We start from the raw sequence: 21,876 nt of genomic DNA, 5'->3' as shown, positions 1-21,876 counted from the left end.
TAGAAAGAGTTTCAGGGTCTATGGAAGAAATCACGTGGTTATATTTCGTAATATCGTTACTAATCTTTGCTAGAGCAAAGTTACTTTCAACTTGAATAAACCAAAGTTTAACATTATTTTTCCATAAAGGGGGAATTTTAACCGCCACGTGTGAGATTTGTGGCTCCTGTGCCACCACATTCAATTCGTCGTTGGTTTGGCCTTCCGATCCTGGCATGGTTAACAATTATAAATATATCGCAAATCGTTAACTTAATGTTTTACCCTATGCTTTAGAACCTACGTATCAGTTTAGAATAAAATAATGAAGTCATTCAATATCTCAATAAAATTGCGAGCACCAATATTACACAAAGATCAATTTTAAATAATGAATAATTAAGTTTAAATTAAAACTATAATTTTAGAGCAAAATATATCACAAAACTACATTAAGACCAATCACAGATAAGGGAAAAAATTTGCCCACATACCTGTAAATCCTCCTTAACAGTGTGACAAACCACGCGTAATCCGTACCATAAAATGAGAAAGAAATTAAGAAAAATAAATAGGATAGAGCAGTTATTACTCAGAAAAAAGAGCATTCCCATCAAAATAAGGCATATATTTAGCTTTATAAGAAAGATTAAGACAGATAGCCCTTAGGAATCTGAAATAGAAGGAGCGAGAGACAAGGTCACCAGTGAGGTACGCGCGAGTAACGCGTGCCTACAAAAGTATAGATAACCTTACCTAGAAAAATAGCAATCTTAATTGAGATAGGCATTTAACATTAAGAATGAGATTTAATAAGGAGAAGTAATATAGATACATAATAATGGCTTAAGGAAGCGTACAGTCCCACCACAGATCGGCGTCACATATCACGTGGAAGGCACAAGATGAGTTGTTTCACAGACACGCACACACACAGACTGAAGTCGTTACCCAGAACTGCTGGAGAAAATTCTTCTCTTCCCGTCAGCCCGTAGGGTTGTCAAGCAGATTTACTGTTTCGCTAATTGGCTCTCTTCTCCAGAGTTTTTGAGTCTGTATCGCCTGTTTAGCGCTGCCGCTACAAGGGGTTCTCAACCAGTGGTACGTGGACGACTGGTGGTACGCAAGAGAACAATAAGCGGTACGCAAAGAAAACGTATTTTTAACTATTAAATTCAAAAATCTTGTGAAGAAAAAGAAAAATTGAGAGAAATTTCCTCGAACTGAAGATTTTAAAAATAATACACTTGTTAACTTTTATATCTGAACTGAAAAATAACTTTAAAGGCATTTCAAATAAAGCTATAAAATTTTTATTGCCTTTTTGCACAACCTATTTGTGTGAACAAGGATTTTCTTCCATGTTATATTTAAAAATTAAATGCGGAACAAAATTAAAAGTGGATACTAATTTCTTCTTAAAACTAAGTGAAATAAGACCAGACACAAAGAAATTTGTCTCTCTTAAACAGACCGAAATTTCCTACTAAATTTTGGAATTAAAGTATTATAACTTAGATTATGAGAATAAAAAGGGTAACCCATTTTTAATCTAATATATTTTTATGTATGCATATTTAATACAAATAGCCAATAGGTTGTGCAAATGGCAAAATATATTTATTTTTAATATTTCTATTGAGAAACTGAAAAATAATCATTGTATAATCTAGCGGTGGTACTTAAGTTTTTCAGTTTTTATTTAGATGGTACGCGTTAGTCGAAAGGTTGAGAACCGCTGATTTAAATGATTTGCTATTTAGATTTTGCGCTGAAATTATTCCACATTTTTTCAATATGTTTTCCATACATTGGCAGTTTATTTGAATTATAAAAATGTATCAACTTCTGCTGTTAGATATATCTACATACGGAAGCTGAAATTAATCAAATGAAAACACTTTATAACGAAAAGATAAATGCAAATGGAGTTTTATTTGCATTAATACCGCATTTTTATTTTCAGTTCTCTTGGAGAAAGATTCGAAAGAAAAAGAACCACACCACATTTTTATGCTGAAAAAAATGTACAAGTCTTGCATGGATTCCGGTAAGTTTTATTGCTAATTTATCATTTCACATTTTAAATCCATGTAAATTACGATGAAAAAGCAAAAGAGATTCCCACTTCGCGTTTATTAATATAAAGGCCTAATTGACCTCCAAAAAATATGAAGCAACTTCGTAAATTAAATAAAACTTAAGACATGAAGCATTATTAATAATTTGTATTATTTTCTAAACAAAATTTGGATAGATTTGTATCATCTAGTTTTTATTCAATATAAATTGATGATTTACGGATGATTCCTAAATCATCATTTTATATTGAATAAAATCTAAATGATTCAAATCCATCACTAGCTTACATATTTAACAACGTCAGTGGTTGTTAGCAAAAATCAACCTACGATTCAGTAGATATATAATACGGTTTGGTTTATTAGATTACGGCAAAGCACTCGAGGGCTATCTGCCTTAAGGGAGGGATGCCTTCGTGGAGGTCTTTTTAAAGTAAACTACCTTGTACACACGTTACACATGGGGGGGGAAACCACGAAAACACCCATGCAGCCAGCCTGTTCGCGGGATTCGCACCTCGGACCGAACTACCAGTGTTCAGCGACGTTACCGCTCGGCCGCTGGTGGGCCTATATATAATACATATAATATAATTATGAAACATGTTTGATAATATAAAATATTTCTGCTGAGTTGCGGCTCAGATGCATTGTATAACGATCGACAATTCAAATACCTTTCATACTGAATCGCAAACAGACATTCTTTAGCAAATTGTATTCTTAAGCATTAAACATGAGAGAAAAACAAAGGAAACGTCAGAAGTTGTATGTACATTTAATCAGACTTTCTGAAAATAGCAATATGTTTATTCTTATAATTACACTCATCTTTCTAAATTGAACAATATGCTAACTGACATCATCTGACTTTTCATACAATATCGAAAAACGTAGCCTGTAAGAGCAAAATTAATATTATGAACAAAATGGAACAAAATCACAGATGTCCAGAAAACTAAGATCATTTAATAATTATGTATGTAATTTCAATAGTACTATATATTTATGTTAATAAGATATATTTTATAAATGGAAGGAACAAACATTTCGCTTAATATTTTTAGCACTGAAACCCTCTTAAAAACATCCAGTGACGTGAGCAATAGCATCCTCATCTGTTTTAAGTTCTTCGTTCAGGTTCCTTTTATATCCATTAAAAGCTATATTCATGCACTTAATTGATTTAACTTAGATTTTATATGAATCCCTAGTGATTTATATGGCGAATTACATACACTTTTCTTCTTCAAGTAAAAATATTTCCCTTCCCTTTCCATATATATTTTTGTGTTCAACCTTTCCATCCTGTATCGTATATAGCAAAAACAAAATAGATTCCATAATTTTTAAGTATATTCTATTGCGGTAAAAAAAGGATATACTTTAAATTAGTAGATAAAGTGTAATTCGAAAAATCATGATATTAAAAATTATGAATCTGAAAATAAGTATGTTCATACTATAGCAGCTATCTTAAACTATGCTGGTTAACTAATTTGCAACCCCATCCAGACAACTGGATAATTAACTTATATTCTTTCTATACGACAAATACATATATCTAAGAAGTCAAGAAAGGAATTTAGTCAATTTTTTTATAATCAGTTGACACATACAATAAAAAATACCAAACAATAAATATACCAAACGCGTTCTTTTCCTGAACAAAATGAATGCTTTTATTCTTGCTTATTGCTTAAAACAATATTTAAAACGAGTGCTTTTATTTGTCTTAAAAATACGATCCATTTATATTTGAGCTTAAATAAAGATATGAAATGAGTTGTTTATTTACGTAGCCCTTAATCTAAACACAACATATTCTATTATGTTTTTTTAATATAAATTAAACAAGTGATCTGGATAACTGGACTTCGGAACATTTAACTGAAGAGACAGCGAGAGATGGAACATGCCGAAGATGCCTATAATTCAAACAAGATTTCAATCTAGCGAAAGTAGAGAAAATATTTCGGTCTGACGATTCTTAATGTGATGAAAATTTTAAATCCTACCAGAAATTCTGTCTCTCTCCATAAACGTTTTCAGGCGTGATAATAAACTTAGCTCGGCTGTACGTAGTGCACCGTTACCATTAAAACAAGTAAAATTTAAGAAGTTTCAAATATTATTTTCTAAAGCATGAAAATTTTAATGTGGGCTTCAGATATAAGGAAACTCTACGTAACAAAGCCAGCATTTTACATGTATCTTTTAGATCAGATTTCTTAAAATGAAAAACGTTACTATTTGATATTCTGTCTGAAGTGCAATGTTACCATTTCTGCTTGAAAATTAAGTGCGAAATTCCTTATTCCTTTCTTTGCGCAGATGGCATCGAGAATTTGGGCAATCTTCCTCTATTGGACGTATTGAATAATCTTGGAGGGTGGCCGCTGTTGAGAGGAGATAACTGGAATGCTGCTTCGTTTGACTGGATTGATACCCTCGGTCAACTTCGTAGGATGGGTTATGATCACAATATCTTAATGGGAGTGTCTGTTACCAAAGTCCCCGCAGACAATTTCTATACCCCGGTCACCAACCACAGAAATTCGCATATCATAACAGTATGTATAATTAACATATCCAAAGTCTTTGGAGAGGAAAATAATTTCGTATTTTTTTAATCTAGTTTCTTACGTTTGTATGTCGTAGTTTTAGTATGTGTTTCTTTTGTCATATTCAAAGTTCCATCGATTTTTAAAGATAAATCGTGATAATCAAAATCGTAAAAAACAACCTTGTATTTAGCGTAGGTATAATGAAACACTCAAGAAGAAATCACTTATTCCACCTATTACTAATTGCGCTAGACTTTATGCTCTTCCAAAAGTCCACAAAACCGGTATTCCTTTTCGACCAATTGTTTCCAACATAGGTACTGCTTCATATCCTTTGGCCAAATATTTAGTTTCCAGATTTTCTCCTCTACTTGCTAACAATATTCACACTGTAAAAAATTCTGTTGAAGTCATTGATAAACTTTAAAATATTTCTCCACTTCGTTCCATTATGGTTTCATTTGATGTCAAATCACTGTTTACTAATGTTCCGGTCGAAGGAGCACTAAATTGTCTTGAAACTAGGCTTCGGGAATTTCACTTCACACATACTGAAATTAATGAGTTGGTTTCGCTTACTAAAGTTTCTCTGAGTCAAATCCACTTTGTTTTCCAAAATGCATATTTTCGTCAAGTTGAAGGATTGGCTATGGGTAATTCTCTCAGTCCGGTACTTGCTGACATTTATATGCACTATTTTGAGATGAAATTATTTGATAAATTATCTTTTCGTCTTTAGATTCGGTATGTTGACGACACTTTAGCACTTTTTGACGGTTATAAAGAGGATTTATCTGAGATTCTATCTATTATGAATTCAATTGATCCAGCCATCCAATTCACTCTTGAAATTGAATCCAACAATTCCCTCCTCTTCCTCGATATTCTTATAATCCACAATGAAACCAATTTTAGCACCACTGTGTACCGTAAACCCTTTGCAGTTTGTTTACCACCCCATGCCAAGTCATGCCACCCTGTTAAGCAAAAAATGGCTTCTTTTTACTATTATGTTTTCCGCGCGCTTAAAGTTTGTTCCTCTGAATCTTTGCTTACCAATGAACTTAATTATTTGAGAGCAGTTGCGATTGACCGTGGATTTTCTCCCGTGTTTATTGATAAAGCCGTTAAAAAATTTTCAGATTCCCATCAAAGAAGACATTCCACTGTTATAAATAATATTACTGACCTTGTCGTGCTTCCATTTTATCCTTCTGTTAGCTATACAATTGCACGGATTCTCCAGAAATTCAATTTTCAAGTCGGTTTCTCCCCTATTAATAAAATTCACCCTTCGATTCTAAAAGATTCCGTTTCTGTCTTGAATTCTTGGGGAATTTATAGTATATCGTGTCAGTGTGGTTTAAGATATATTGGCCAAACAAAAAGAGCGTTGAAGTTTCGTATCAAGGAACATGAATCTTATGTCAGAAAAGGCGAAATTAACAAGTCTTCAATAGCGTATCATAGTTGGACTTTTAACCGTAATTTTGATTTTGGGTCTGCAAAAATCATCCAAAAGGCTTCTTCCACAGGTGAATTGGATTTTCTTGAGGCTTTTCACATTCACAAAGATTTAGCAAGTTTAGTTAATGATTTGAAGTCCTATCCAGTCCTTCCTAATGCCTTTAAAATTCTACTATCTTAATTCAGTTATTTTTGCCGATAGATGGCGTTACCTCCTCGCGTTTGGTACTACCAGAGGGAAAATCCTTTCAGTGGTTGCTTTCCATTATTTGATTTTGAGCGTAAGGTGCATTTGCCCCTCGCTCCCTATTTTAACTTCGCTAATATTTCTTTATGCTTGATCAGATAGCCTGGCTCAGTAAAAGTAGGCGGCCAGTGCAACTCTGATTAAAAATCTAGTTATAACCACGTGCAGCGCTGATAAGGACCACGTGTTTCTGTGACTCCTTCTCCTATTTTCTTCTTTGTATGTATTTCTTTCTCCTGATGAGGAAGGACCTTTAGCTGCCCTCGAAATCGATTGAGTGTTTCATTATACCTACGCTAAGTACAAGGTTCTTTTTTACGATTTTGATTGTCACATTAGCGTGTTTCTCTTCTAGTTCTAGTTTATAAATCGTGATATTTAGTTTTAAAATATACGCTCTGTTTATGCGAGGATTTTCATTCCAAAGAATGAAATTGCGGAATACAGTGTTTTTCTGTAATGTTGCTAAAGGTAACAATAGTTTTGATTCCGTTCTAAAAACGACCTTTGCGAAATTTGCGTCAATATCATTTAGCCCCAAAGAACTTCCTCTTATAAGTAAAATTATTGATTGATTTTCAGGAAAAATAGCTAGCACACAAAACACAAAGTGTGCATATAATAAAGATCTATTTTGCAATTATATATAAATCTTTCTTTCCATCTTCCTATTATCCTAAGGCGTTTGCGTTAATGCACAAATACTTAGTAGTTTAATTTATCAATTTCCTCACTATTCTACCAGATTTGTAATTAGCAAACTGAACTAAAGTTATTAAACGCTTTGCACTCTACTAATCTCTGTGATAGTTTATGACTTATATATGCGTACATAAAAGCTGACTATTGTTTCATGGTGCGCAAACTGTACAGTGCTTTTATTCAATTTATTATACGTATTTTAAGTAAAATAAATTATTGCTTTGATCATTTTTTCACAGCGCCTCTTCTGTATTACACAATTAATCCATAATCTGCTTACTAAGTATCATATTTTCCTATAAAAAGGTTATTTTAGAAACTGAGTGTTACATTTTATTATAAAAAGATGATTTTAGAAACTTTGCCATGATCTATCCACATTTTTCGAATCGTTCATTTCATCCTAGCTGCCATATAAGGCTAACTCATTTTCACAGATGGAATACATAGTGAGAGGGAAAAGTATTCATTCATTTGCATGTTTTCTTAAATTGAAAATTTCAATTCCTTGTGCACCACATAGTATTACACAAGGCTTACAGAGGAAAGTAAAAAAACAAACAAATACAACAAAACAACACAAAGTAAAATAAACTTACAAATTTACAGATGACATGCAAGGTATAAATTTACAAAAGAAAGAGAAAGCCATTTTATTTTGGACAAATATGTAAAGAGGGGGATGAAATGCAATATTCGCAGAGTTTAACCTAGAAATGAGTTCTTCTCGTCCTTCCGTGAGCTTTGAACAATAGAACAACAAATGTTCGACATTTGATGTTTTATTGTTCAAAGCTCAGTTTAACATCAGTTGTTATTTCTCACTATGCAGCTTAAGATGAGAAGTTCATATCTATATGTTTAATAAAAAAATTCAGTGTTGGCAAATGTATTTTGTAAGAGACACTTGGCTTCCAAAAGTGCTCAGAGGCTACTAAGTTGAGCTAAAAATTAAGGTTTCCGTACTATAATGTCTGTTCTTCTGATTAGAAATCTTTGAGTTAATGGCGTCACTGACTTATAGTCTGCTTGAAAGCAACTACTCATTTGATGAACTAAATGTAATTCTGTCTTCATTGATTCCACATCTTAAGTCAAGCGACGTCATTGAATTCAAACTTAGTGAAGAGCCTTGTTTTTCTACTGACCTTGCTCGCATCGAAGCGTATTTGTGGCTTAATCTGTAGGTTTCCATTTTTTTTTTTTTTACGATATATATATATATATATATATATATATTTTTTTTTTTTTTGAGAAATTGATGTAACGGAATTTTTTAACATAAAAAATTACCTTGATTTTTCGGAGCTGAAAAAATGCATACGTGAAAAAAATGTTGTGCTCATAAATGTTTGTAATTTATATCAGGGTCCTGATAGGAAACCTATTTTTCTTTCAACTAACACATACAGTATTTTTTCGGTTTCCTTTCAAGTTGGACCGTCCGTCATTTGGAACGGATCGTGAGATTCTATTGCAACCACTAAACCCAACTAAACAGCTTTACCTTGACTGGATGCAGAAAGCAGCTAATGAGATGGGTTCAAATCCATCGATTTCGAAAGTCGAGCTTCAGCGCTCAGCCGAATTCGAAGAAAACCTGGCAAAGGTAAGTTGAAATGCCATCCCCTTTCTTTTAATGCATTAATTTTTTGTGAGAATATTATCTTGTTCTACTCATTTGCTCAGTATATGTGATGTAATTATTTAATTTTGTGTACGTTAATCTGATGTTTCTCCATACAGTTAAAATTAATTATAATAAACAACTTGTGATTCCACTTTTTTCCAAATTAACAGAGAATCTAAAGCAGAAACGAAGCTTTAACTACATTAAATATGTATTTCATAATTAATTATAGTCAATGTAAAACATAATTAGAAACACTAAAGGAGTCTTTCACAACTGTTTAACAGCATTTCCTCTTTTAAATTCCCACTATCTTCTGCTCCTTTCAGATACTCAATATATAAGGCCTAACTTGCACAGATTTTTAAACATTTTAGACTAGGAAACTTTAATATCAGTTGCGAACTCGGATGAATTTACGCCACCGATCTTCTAAGCGCCAGCTGGACGTGCTAATTAATTACACCAGGATATCATCTCACAACGAATGGGATATCTCCTTACAAATGTAATTAGCTATTATAATACATCATTATAACATTATTGTACACTGTGCAAATAAAAACATGGGACAGTTCTATATCTTCCGTTCTAATGGGCCAATTGAGGAAATTCAAATTGCGTTTTTCATGTTTTGAAAGTGGGGCTTAGGATACATATTAGATTTATATATAGCATTGTTCTAACATAGGTAATATGACACAAAATCGGACTTTTTCTGAAATCACATGCCAATTGTTTTCCATATTTCCATTCTACCACTCAAATTATGCCAAACTCCCAAGTTTTGTAAAAATCGTAAGGGTAGATTTTAAAAAATTAGCTCTCAAAATTTTAATTCAATTTGGTATGTATTTATTAACCCTCTGGCTGATGATCCCGCAATTTTCACGGGCAACTTAAATGTAGCAAAATTTGCTCATCCCGCGATTTCCGCGGGCATATGTTTTTCTTCCTTTATTGAGGAGCGCATCCCATTTTCCCCCCGTTTAACCATTGAAATAAATTATATACAGTATTAGGTGTTTAGTTTACGTTTGGGCCAACAGATATCGTTAGTTGTACACTAAACTGCGGCATTTGAAGACACGTGGTATTAGCGCTCAAACTTCACTTTTTGCCGCTTTTTTCTTACAGAAGTGGCTGCTAGAAAACGTTCAGCGATTATCTTGATTATTTAATTAAATTGTTGATTAGTTTAATAATTAGATTGATTATTAATTAGATTTATTGAATCTGGTGCAAAGACTGTGAAGTTTGAACTCTACTAAACTGCATTTTTAAGGTATTTTTCTCTCAGCGATTTACATTTTCTTAAATTTTATACATTTCACTTTTTTACATTATGCAATAAATAGAAATTAACTGTAATTTGACTGAAATTTATTTAAAAAAAGATTTCTTTTGTGATAACATCTGAATTTTCTTTTGGCAACTTAGTTTCTCATGATAAAAATCTATATAAAAAATATTTTCCAGAAAGAAAAAGGTCATTTTTCAATTCTCCTATATATATAGCTTTAAAATATGAAAAAATATTGTAAATAAATAAATAAATAAATAAATATGCAATTTTGGAAGCGATTTCGGTGCACAAATTGAGCAGTCAAAGGATTAATCTCTCTTTCTTATGAAACTTTTTTGATTCCTTCCTACACAGTTCGAAATTTAGGTTCATTCCAAATAAAATTCCCCATTTTTTATTTTTAAAATTTGTATCTTTAAATAATTTTTATAAATTCTTCGAAAAATCTTTTAATTAAAACCTATAAAATTTTTACAATCATCTTAAAGTAGACGTATTTCTAAGCATAGCTGCAAAAAATTAGAGCTTTTTATTCCAAATTTTCGAAGATATACACGAATTTATATATTGGCACGTTTTGAAATTTGAAATATTTGTTGTAAGTGATAAAAACGAAAATGTGGTTTACGCACTTTGTTAAAATTATTTGAAAGTAAGAACGATGGGACCTTTTTTTTCGCTCATCCACAATTTAAAAAGGTAGGAAGTAAGTGACTTTATTTCCGTTCCTGCACAACGGAAGAAAAACTCCTAGTGCTATTTTTACAAAACTTCGTAGTTTGGCGTAATTTGAGTCGTAGAATTGAAATATGGAAAAAATCGATATGTTATTTCAGAAAAAGTCCCATTTTGTGTTAAAATACCAATATTAGAACAAAGATATATACAAATCAAATATATAACCTCAGTCACGCTTTCGAGACATAGAAAACGCAATTTGAAATCTTCTCAGTAGGAAGGGAAGTATAGAACTGTCTTTTTTTCGCAGTGTACATGAACAAATTTTTTTTTTTGCACTTTGTAGAACTAGTATCTTCAAGATAACGTACAAGCGATAAAAGTTAATTGGAAGTTTTTTTAAAAGCTATGTTTTGTAACATGAATAAAATTTAACAAAACCTAGACAGCACAACTTGTGATATCTTACGAATTTAAGTATTTAAATACGTACAATGAAGAAGAAAATTTTAACGTTTCACTAACTCTGATTCAGCTACTGCTGCTTTTAGCCCTGCGCATGAACAAGTACAAAACCACTCACCAATATGCAAATCAGTATGCAAGGTGAATGTCTCAGCGATAAATAGTTTTCTAGCACTCTGCTACAGCTCTTTTAGTTTCCAGTTACAAATCAGAATAGTTAAATTCGGTCAAATTTGCATTTTGATGTCAGTCGACGAAACACATATTATATACAGTAAAAAGTTAACAAAAAAGTGCAGTGTTTACTAAAATAAAACTTGCAGATAAACCTGCATAACTCGAACGTATAATATCTGCCCCTATATTTTTCTGAACACAAAATTCAAGAAGCCTCTTACTGGAGGAATAAATCGTTTCATGTCGATAGTCATTACTTCTTCTTGCAGTTCCTGAAATTGATGAGTTGATATGAGAACAGATGTGGCTGAGTCTTCAAGATGATATTGATAACTTCATCCGTAATGCGATTTACTGTGTTAAGAAATCGATGTAGTTAATGTTAAATTCATATTTTGTTAAATTTTTTAAAACGCCAGAGGTACTATTAGTCTCGAAACGAGCGTTTATCGCACATAAACTTTCAAATTGTTGCTACAGGGTGTTATCGCGACTTATTATTAAAATGATATGAAGAGAGAGAGAGAGAGAGGAATCTGTATAAATGTCTGTTCGTTGCGTTATGGAAAAACGATACACCCAAAGCCACCGAAATTTTAATACGCAATTAGAGGAGAGCACGTCTATTGCATTATTAAATGCTTTATTTTACTAATAAGAAATAGATAAAAGTAATAAAAGGTAAGTTAAGTAAAAATTAATATTGCAGGTGATGTCATGATAGTTATACTCAGTCCACACAGGATTCATGTAATGATGAACATTTCTCACACACTATCAGCACGTAGACCCATGCCTTCAAAGAATACGTTTATTCTCGTAACATCCACAGCTAGCTTTAGATAATATGATCAGGTTGGCTACAAGGAACTTAAACATCACAGGAAACCATCTGTTTCCACCAACTCTTGGAGGATTTACTAGCCGTCTGCTTGCCTCCGCTCCTCTCCACGTCTGGAAGCTATCTCGCGTTGTCTCAACTGCTCCGCACTGTGCTAAGCTGGGATGGCTTTACCTCGCTAGGTATTCTAAGTCAACATCGGTCGTCGATGATCTCCACAGGTTCGGCCATCTTGCGGGACATTGTCCTTGATGTCTGTTTAGTGGACATCACCATCATCATGAGGTACCTGCAAAGAGAATTAAAAAAAAGAGAGTATCAGGTCCTTAAATTTGAGCTGATACAAACATTAATCAGTTTGACCATGGCTTCATATGGTCAGCCGCAGTAGATGTCAAATTCGGTCCTTCATGGCATTCTACTTTCTCGACTTCGTATCTGTCATTCAATCTATGATTTTATATGGTGCATGAAACTTAGATCGTAGTTTCAAACCAATCCCATACTGAGTTCTATGAATGGCTACCAAGTCGCCAATCTTGTATAGTTTCGGTTTCTTAGGTTTTTTGTTAAACTGTTTACGATTCTCTTCTTGTATCTTCAAAATGTTGTTTTTCGCATCTTCTGTCATTTCATCACGTTCTTGCATCAACTGCTTTAAATATCCTTCATTCAATATCTCACTAATTCTTAGATCTTCCTTGTTCTTCATTTTCGTGCCTATGAAAAGCTCAAACGGTGAATATTTTGTACTTCTTGTAGTGGTACTGTTGATTATCCTCTGGATATCTGGAACATACTTAAATCATTTCGTTGAGTCCTCATGTGATAATTTTGACAAAACAGGAATCAAAATTCCATGGATTCGCTCAATCTGCCCGTTATCTCTTGGAATACCAGTAGTAATTTTAACATGTTCTATGCCTTCTTCCGTACAATAAGCTGGAAATTCTTTCGATGTAAAGGCACTACCTCGATCTGAAATGATTCTGGCTGGATTCCCAAATACAGTCTGTTGTTGCCTTAAATTTTGAAATAACTTCTTGCGTAGTTGGTGATTTCACTGGATAGAACCAAGTAAATTTCGTTCACGAAGAAGCTTCGACCACAGTTAAAATGTGTTGGTATCTCTTGTTCGTCGATGGAAGAGGTCCAATAAAGTCGACATGGTACGTACTCAAGGGAATGTTTACTTTCGGTAGAGGATGAAGAAATCCTTCTGCTTTTCCTTGCTTCTTGTTGTACAGCATACATTCTATACAGTTAGCAATTACTCTTTCAACTTTGCATTTCAGTCTGGGAATATAGAATTCTTGCTCTACGGCATTCACAGTTTTCTCTACAGCAAAGTGACCCTTTTTAAGTACCTTCTGTATGATTTCGTTTTGCAATGACTCTGGCACTAGTAGCAGATCTTTACCATTTTCAAATTTATACAAAATATTATTTCTCAGGAAGAATCCATTTTCTTCACCTTTCTCGACTAAATTCTTGATCAATTTCACATGTTCATCATCATTCTGTTGTTGTACTAACCGAATCTTCTCAGTTACATAGGATGTGTATGATGTTAAAATTAAAGCATTCCTGCTTAGAGCATCAGCGTGTTTCATATGGCTTCCTGAACGATGTACAATTTCGTAATCGAATTCTTCAATAAACATTGCCCATCTTGCAATCTTAGGAGTTAAATATTTCTTATCTAAAGTTTTCTGAAAAGCACTACAATCCGTTACAATTTTGAATTTAGAGCGTAACAAATAGTTTCTAAACTTCTTAAGAGCTTCTATAAATGCAAGGGCTTCTAATCCGTAACTACAGAGTTTCTCTTGCTCTGGTTGAGTCTTGTTACTCATATACTGAATTAGGTGATAATTAAAATCATCAGACAATTGGAGTAGTACCGCACCAAAGCCTTGACTACTAGTATCAGTATGAAGTTCTAATGGATATCCTTGCCTAAATATACGTAGAACAGATGCATGAGAGAGAATTTCGTTTAATCTGCAAAAAGCTTCCTGTTGTTCGGAATCGAACTTAAAACCAATATCTTTTCTAAATAAGTCACTAAGAGGTTTAGCTATTTTAGCATAATGTGAAATGAATTTACGAAAATATCCCGTTAGTCCTAAAAAGCTTTGTAGTTGTTTACAGTTACGCGGTTGTGGAAAGTTTTGAACAGCAACAGTTTTGGAAGGTGATAGTCAAATAGTTCCGTTTTCAATTACATGTCAAATACATTTCAATTACAAAAATTCAATTTTTCGGTTTAAGAATTAGCACTTTTTGAAATTTATTTGTAATTCATATTCCAAAGCAGTTTTGAATACTCTTTCTAATTTCTCTAAACATTCAGCTTCATCGTTAGCCGGTACGACTATATCATCCATATAAATAATTAGTACACCCTCATTTAGCAAGTCACGAAATACTGAATAAATATACCTTTGGAAAACATTTGGACTAATACATAAACCAAAAGGAGTTTTAAGAAATTCATAAATACAATTATGGGTTACGAACGCGGTGCATTTTGTACAATTTTCATCTATGTCTACATGGAAAAAGGCCGTTTTTCAAATCTAGTGTCGTGAAGACCTTTGATTGTTCTAACCGATCAAGTATTTCTGGAATTAAAGGTAGTGGAAATTTGTCTTTAATAATCTTCTTGTTTAATTTTTGATAGTCAATGCACAATCTTTTAGAATTATCTCGCTTGCTACACAAAACAAGAAGCGCCGAATAATTATAATTGCTAGGCTTTATTATACTGTCTTTCAACCATTCTGTAATCTGCTCGTCAACAATTTTTTGTTCCGCGAAAGACATGTATCTTCTATTTTTACAGACAGGGATTTCATTGCAAAAATTTATTTGCATCTTGAAGTCAGATTGCTTACATTTCCGAGGTTGGTACGAATTAATTAATTTAACACAGTCTTTCTTTATGTTCCACATTCGAAATATGCGATAAATCAATCTCGTTGACAGAAATAGCATTCACCAGATGTGAAAGGTAATTAATTTTCAAGCCACTTCCGATTTCGGGGGTTTTGTTTAGATTAACAGGGACGCCAGGCAATTGGGAAAAATCATAAACATTCCTCAGTGACACAGCAATATTCAAATTTCCTATAACGCAACGAACGTTAGCATTTCGATATGACTCAGCAGTTATCAAGTTTACATTACTTTTATTCCGATGAGAAATTATTTGAAGGCCATTCTCGGTAAAAAAGAAGTTAAAATGATTCACTACGTCTAAACCTATTAAAGTTTGATTACATAGTGATTTAACAACAAATAGATTTTCTTACGAAGTGAAAAAACATCAATTAAAATATGAGAAATAAAAAAGGCCAATCGGATACGTTTTCTTTGATTCAATTCCTTTTAATGTGATATCGCTAAGATTCAAACTTGGAGAGGCAATTTGCTTATGTAACTCCACGCTGCATATTGTAACATCTGAACCAGTGTCAACAAGACTATCAACTAAATGATTATTTATTTCTACAGTCTTCATAATTCTACTATTATCAGAAATTCGAGCTAAAGATGCTTGTTTCTCGAGTTTCTGGTTTTGACAGTCAGCGGATTTATGCCCAAACTTTTCACATTTAAAACATTTTCTCCCATTCGATTTGTTTATACATTGAGATGATTTATGCCCAAATTCCTCACAACTAAAACATTTCAGTTTGTTTACGTTAGATTGATTTCGGTTTGATAACATAAGCTTACTTCTATCTTTAACTTGAGTGTCTACTTTCGGTTTCGTATTTTTAAACTTATCATTGTCCGATCTCATTCTATCATAAATTTTAAGCCTTTGTTTAGATTCAGATATTGTTTCGCAATCATATAGTATAGTTTTCCTCACCACCGAATCGGGAATACCATCTATAATATATTTAATCAATTAAACATCTTCAATGTTACCTCGGGAACACATTTCTCTCATTTTCAAAAAATACTCATCTAAAGATTCATTAGGCATTAATTTACGCTTACATAATATTTCATGCAATTCAGCTGAATTAAAAGCTTTACCAAATTCAGATTTCAAAAGCTTTTTAACTTACACCAGTCATTAACTTTAGGTTCACTCTGAATAAATAGTTTTGCTTTACCTTTTAATGATCTTAAAAACTAAACTAATTTATGCAAATCATGCTATTATCAAAAACTAATTTATGCAAATCACTCAATTTCAAAGAATTTATGAAATCTTCAAATTCATCAATCTATTTATCAACAATTTCGTATGCATTACCAGAAAAAGGATTAACAATACTTTCAATATCCGAAAAACTAAGATGAGGTTTAAAATGATCTTGAATTGGAAGCTGCATACTGCTATTTACTTGAGACTCATTAAAACCAGGATTGTCTCTTTGATTATCATCAAGCACTACTTCAGAAATTTTATTAACAGTTTTATCTTCAATATCAGCATTTTCTTCATGCAAAATATTTTCAAATAATACAGACAAATCACAGAGAAAAGAGACAATTTGGGGTACTACTTCAGTTTTTGAACCCTCTGAATTTATGCATAGTACATTACAAACTTTAATTAACTCGTTCAAAGAAAGACTATTCTTCACTGTATCTATTTTCTTATTAAATTCTTCAGAATCTGGTTTAAATATAAAGCCAGAAAATTCACGTAATCTTTTAAGGTTATTTTGATCTCCATCAGTATTAAAAATACGCTTATGCAAACTTTTGATTTCAGAACTTTTACTATTCTTTAAGGCTGCTTCTAATTCTGGAATTTCTGTTAACTTCATATTGGAAAACAAGTTTTGTACTCACCCAACAGATTATCGTCTTCAATTGGTAATCCAAACGCTTAAAAATTAATCCAACAACTTGTAAGAACAGTCCACTAAATTTACAGTCAAGTCAATACACAGTTCAGACTACTATTCGCACACTTTCGACTTCGTTCGTTCAGTTCGCGCCATGGATGGTCACCACTTCTGTAGTATTTACTTTCAAAAACACACACGAGGAGAGCACGTCTATTGCATTATTAAATGCTTTATTTTACTAATAAGAAATAAATAAAAGTAATAAAAGGTAAGTTAAGTAAAAATTAATATTGCAGGTGATGTCATGATAGTTATACTCAGTCCACACAGGATTCATGTAATGATGAACATTTCTCACACACTATCAGTTCCACAGGCACGTAGACCCATGCCTTCAGAGAATACGTTTATTCTCGTAACATCTACAGCTAGCTTTAGATAATATGATCAGCTTGGCTGCAAGGAACTTAAACATCGAAGGAAACCATCTGTTTCCACCAACTCGTGGAGGATTTGCAAGCCCTCTGCTTGCCAGCGCTCCTCTCCACGTCTGGAAACTATCTCGCGTTGTCTCGACTGCTCCGCACTGTGCTAAGCTGGGATGACGTAACCTCGCTAGGCACTCGCTAAATCAGCATCGGTCGTCGATGATTTCTACATATATATGTATAGTTTTCTGTAATCCTGTATTTTTTATAACGAATTGGATACATAAATTACTAACATTTATAATGATGCTCCTGTTTTTAGCTCTTTGTCAAATGCTTTGTTATGCTCAGTCATTTCGAACCACATTCGGGTTATTCCTATGGGATGACGTCACCTCGCTAGGTATTCTAGGTTAGCATCGGTCGTCGATGATCTCCACATATCTGCCCCTACATTTTTCGAAACGCAAAATACGATATGCCTCTTACTGGAGGAATAGATCGTTTCATGTCGATAGTCATTACTTCTTCTTACAGATCCTGAAATTGATGAGTTGATATGGTTGAGTCTTCAAGATGATATTGATAACTTCATCCCTAATTATTTAAAATGATATGAAGAGAGATAGAGGAATTTGTATGCATGTCTGTTCCGCATTATGGAAAAAACGATACACCTAAAGCTACCGAAATTTTAATACGCATGGTACTCCACGCGAACACCATCTCGAAGCCCAAATTTTGAATGTCGAATTTGTTTTTGATTTATTTCAATTTTGTATAAATTTAATTATGTTGTTCATTAATAAAACATTTGAAGGCAAGAACGGGCAACACTGCGTGAAATAACACACTTTTATCTCCAGCGCGTCAGACCATTATCATTCAGCAAAATGTAGATCGTAGATCGTTTATTTACTTCTGGTACACTCCTACCAAGAGAGAGTTTTAACCAGTATATTACGTATTAATACCATATTAACTTTTCTTTGTTTGAAACCTATGATGTACACTAGTACATCGTCGCACGAAGGCGGAAATATGAAGATGAAAGTTCAAGGAATAAGGCAAAAACAAACAGTAGCGTGTAGAATAATCGTAGTAGCAATACAATGAGTTAGTCGTGGAGATAAGCGTAGGACAAGCAGGTAACTTAAGAGTATTCCTGATGGGCCGAGACCCAATGTTGAAGTAAGGCACAAAAATTGTGGATTTTAATAAATTAAAACCTGATTAATCAGTAATTAATAGTATTTTCCTTTAAAACAAAGTGCTTAGCAATAAGGACAAATACTAAGAGTCCATAATCCATGGTAGATATTAAATCAAAATTGAAAAACCCGAACCTGTAAGCGTGGCTCGGCATGGCCAACGCTGTAGCGTTCGGCATAGATAAGTGAAATACACTTAGTTAAAATAATAGCTGAAGTTTGTAAACAAAGTTCTTTTTAGCTCTACCAATGTATTGAACAAAGCTCATTCTTTACAGGATGAGTAAAATTAATAAAAATTCTTAATTAAATAAGAGAAGTAAATATATACGGCGTCACTAAGATATGAGAAGCTAGCTACAAGTTCCAATGAATATATGCATGGCAGATGAGGATGAAGGATAATAAACCGAAACGTTTTTGCTTCTGAAACTAAAACGTTGTATTTTTAGTGATAGAATATGACTAAAATTTAAAGTTGAAGCCTGAAAAGTAGTCTACGGCAGCTATGCCAAATTCCAGCTTATCCATAATGGATTTTGCTGTTAAGAACTTTATGAAGAATTCTTTTACTTTTTGCTTTTGTATCTTAATCCAATAGAAGAAGGATAAGTAATTTCCTTTTGGTGGATACTCGTGGCTTTTTGTACAAACCCCGCATATGAATTTTCAGGGATGGTTTGTTCATCTGTGTTCTTGAGTTAAGGAAAACCTTCATTTGAAAAAAAAAATAAATTTTGCTGATTTCCTGCTTTTGAGTATTCTTTTTTATTTCTATCTACTTCTATTGCTTTTCGTGCGTTTTCTGGGTTTAGTTCACCCTTTATATGATGATACTTGTGCTGAACTACATGAGGCGCATGCGTCTGGCATATTATCTTCTTTTTTTCGCTTACAGGTTTGTGCGCATAAATAAGTTTCATGATAGACTAGAAGAGAAACACGCTAATGTGACAATCAAAATCGTAAAAACAACCTTGTATTTAGCGTAGGTATAATGAAACACTCAATCGATTTCGAGGGCAGCTAAAGGTCCCTCCTCATCAGGATAAAGAAATACCTAGAAAGAAGAAAATAAAGGAGAAGGAGTCTCAGAAACACGTGGTCCTTATCAGCACTGCACGTGGTTATGACTGGATTTTTAATCAGAGTTTGCACTGGCCGCCTACTTTTACTGAGCCAGGCTATCTGATCAAGCATTCACGCTCAAAATTTGAACTTCAAATAATGGAAAGCAACCACTGAACGGATTTTTATACCCTCTGGTAGTACCAAACGCGAGGAGGTAACGCCATCTATCGGCAAAAATAACTGACTTAAGGGGTCATACTTCCCTTAAACCATCAAAATTTTTGATTTTTTGAAAAAAAATATATGTTATAGCCGGATTCTTTCTGCGCAGTTTGAAAAAAACCCCAAGCAAAAATTCGTACAATGTCATGAGTTATGAAGGAAAATGTACCAGCTGAAAAAATGTAAACAAGGTTTAAAGGTCCAAGCGAAAAGCGTCAGCAGTTTCTACTCGAAGTGTTATGTGGCAAGCCTAATGATTTATTTTTTAATGATATATTTATGGAGTAGCAATGTTATTTCTCAACTCTTCGGTAGTTTATTTACATTCTTAACCGTTCTTGCGTTTTATTTTTATTGCTCTTTTTTCCTTTCATTTCATTATATTTTAGTAGTGTTTCATATCACTCCACTTGTTATTTCCGTCACTTATGATCATTCAGTTGTGATTTTAGAACACTTTGTGGGTGAATTTAAATATAATTGTAAGTTTTTAAAGCATTTTATTATCTTACTGTGCACTGCTCCGTAAAATGGCTGATAATGCTTATAAACGTGCTTCTGGAAAGCGTTCAAAAAAGCGCCGATTTCATGGAAACTAGTTCACCAGAACTGGTAAATCGACAGTTTTAAATGAAATAAATAATGGATTTTCTATTTCTTCCCCAAACCAAGCTGTTATTTGTGAAACTACAGCTGCACATAGTTTCCCTGGAAATTCAGATGAATTAAATGCAAGTGTTTCTTGTAAAAAGTTAAATGTAACAGACATTGATTTTTAAAGTGAAAGCAATCGATTTGATGGCAACATGATTGTCGATAAAAATATTCTGTGTTCTTTTTTGGAAGAAAACACTGTGCGTAAGGTATGCCATGGTAAATTAAAATTTACTGCGAAAAGATCTGCAGGTCTGTGTTCCAGAATGATCTTGACATGTCAAGGATGCAAAAATGTTGTGATAACAAGCAACACTAAACTTGTTGGGGAGAAAAGGAACATTGCAGAAATTAATCGTCGTATTATTTATGCAATGCGTTGTATTGGTCAAGGTCTTGAACCATTGAAAACATTTTGTGGAGTAATGGATTTAGATCCTCCTGTGATGCAAAAAACTTATGACAGAATCTGTAACTTAATCAATAATGCAACAAAAATGACTTTTATCCGTAGCATGTAAAGGATGCGAATTGTGGAAGGGTACTCGATCTGGTCCTCGAAAGCTTTTGATGAGTGGCAGAAAACCCATTCTCGCACTTGCAGGAGAAATCATTTCGGTTCATCTGCCAAAATGGAAGCTGACAGAATGGTTAAAAATTTTCAGAGGTCTCAAAGTGCAAGGGGTGTGAGATACATCAATTATATTGGTGATGGTGATTCAAAAACATTTCTTTCCATAACAGAAAGCAAACCATATGAAGGTGTGACTGTGTCAAAACTAGAGTGTGTAGGGCACATCCAGAAGAGGATGGGCACTCGCTTACGTAAACTGAAAGCTGATTATAAGGGACGAAAGCTTTCAGATGGCAAAAGCCTATCTGGAAAAGGTCGACTTACAGATAGTGCAATCAGCCGACTGTCATTGTATTATGGAAATGCAATTCGCCAACATGCAGATTCACTGAAAGATATGTGAAATGCTATCTGGGCTTTGTATTTTCATACTCGATCTACAGACAGTGGCCCATTACATACTTTTTGTCCAACTGGTGAGTCCTCATGGTGCAAGTACCAAATTGCTTCGGCGAAAGGGGTTGTGAATGGTTTTCGCCATAAAGAAACCTTACCACTGGCAGTCATGGACGTGATCAAACCACTGGCAAGTGCCATTTGATTTAAATTATGAAATTCAAAGTATTAGTGATTTAATTATGATTGTTAATCACTAGTTTACTACATAACTTAATATATTTTCGTATTTTGTTGCCAGCTCTAACAGTTTCCCAGATGCACTTCTAAATTCTAAATTTCATTGTGTACTCATGTACT

At 33.4% G+C, this 21,876-nt stretch overlaps 1 protein-coding gene across 1 annotated transcript in view; it reads left to right on the top strand.

The window, feature by feature from the left end:
- LOC118190998 (neprilysin-2-like) overlaps window positions 1-21,876 on the top strand; it is a 136,364-nt gene that overhangs the window by 24,370 nt on the left and 90,118 nt on the right. The window contains exons 5-7 of the mRNA XM_035361793.2: window positions 1,946-2,029; window positions 4,395-4,633; window positions 8,479-8,652. Of these exons, the coding sequence (XP_035217684.2) occupies window positions 1,946-2,029; window positions 4,395-4,633; window positions 8,479-8,652 (497 nt within the window). The remainder of the gene's footprint in view (window positions 1-1,945; window positions 2,030-4,394; window positions 4,634-8,478; window positions 8,653-21,876) is intronic.

Source organism: Stegodyphus dumicola, chromosome 2, assembly GCF_044657685.1.
Source record: "Stegodyphus dumicola isolate Sdum_Otavi_A_Nest chromosome 2, ASM4465768v1".
Taxonomy (NCBI): Eukaryota; Metazoa; Arthropoda; class Arachnida; order Araneae; family Eresidae; genus Stegodyphus; species Stegodyphus dumicola.
The sequence above is the reverse complement of the archived record's forward strand: the minus strand, read 5'-3'. Positions and strand labels throughout refer to the sequence as shown.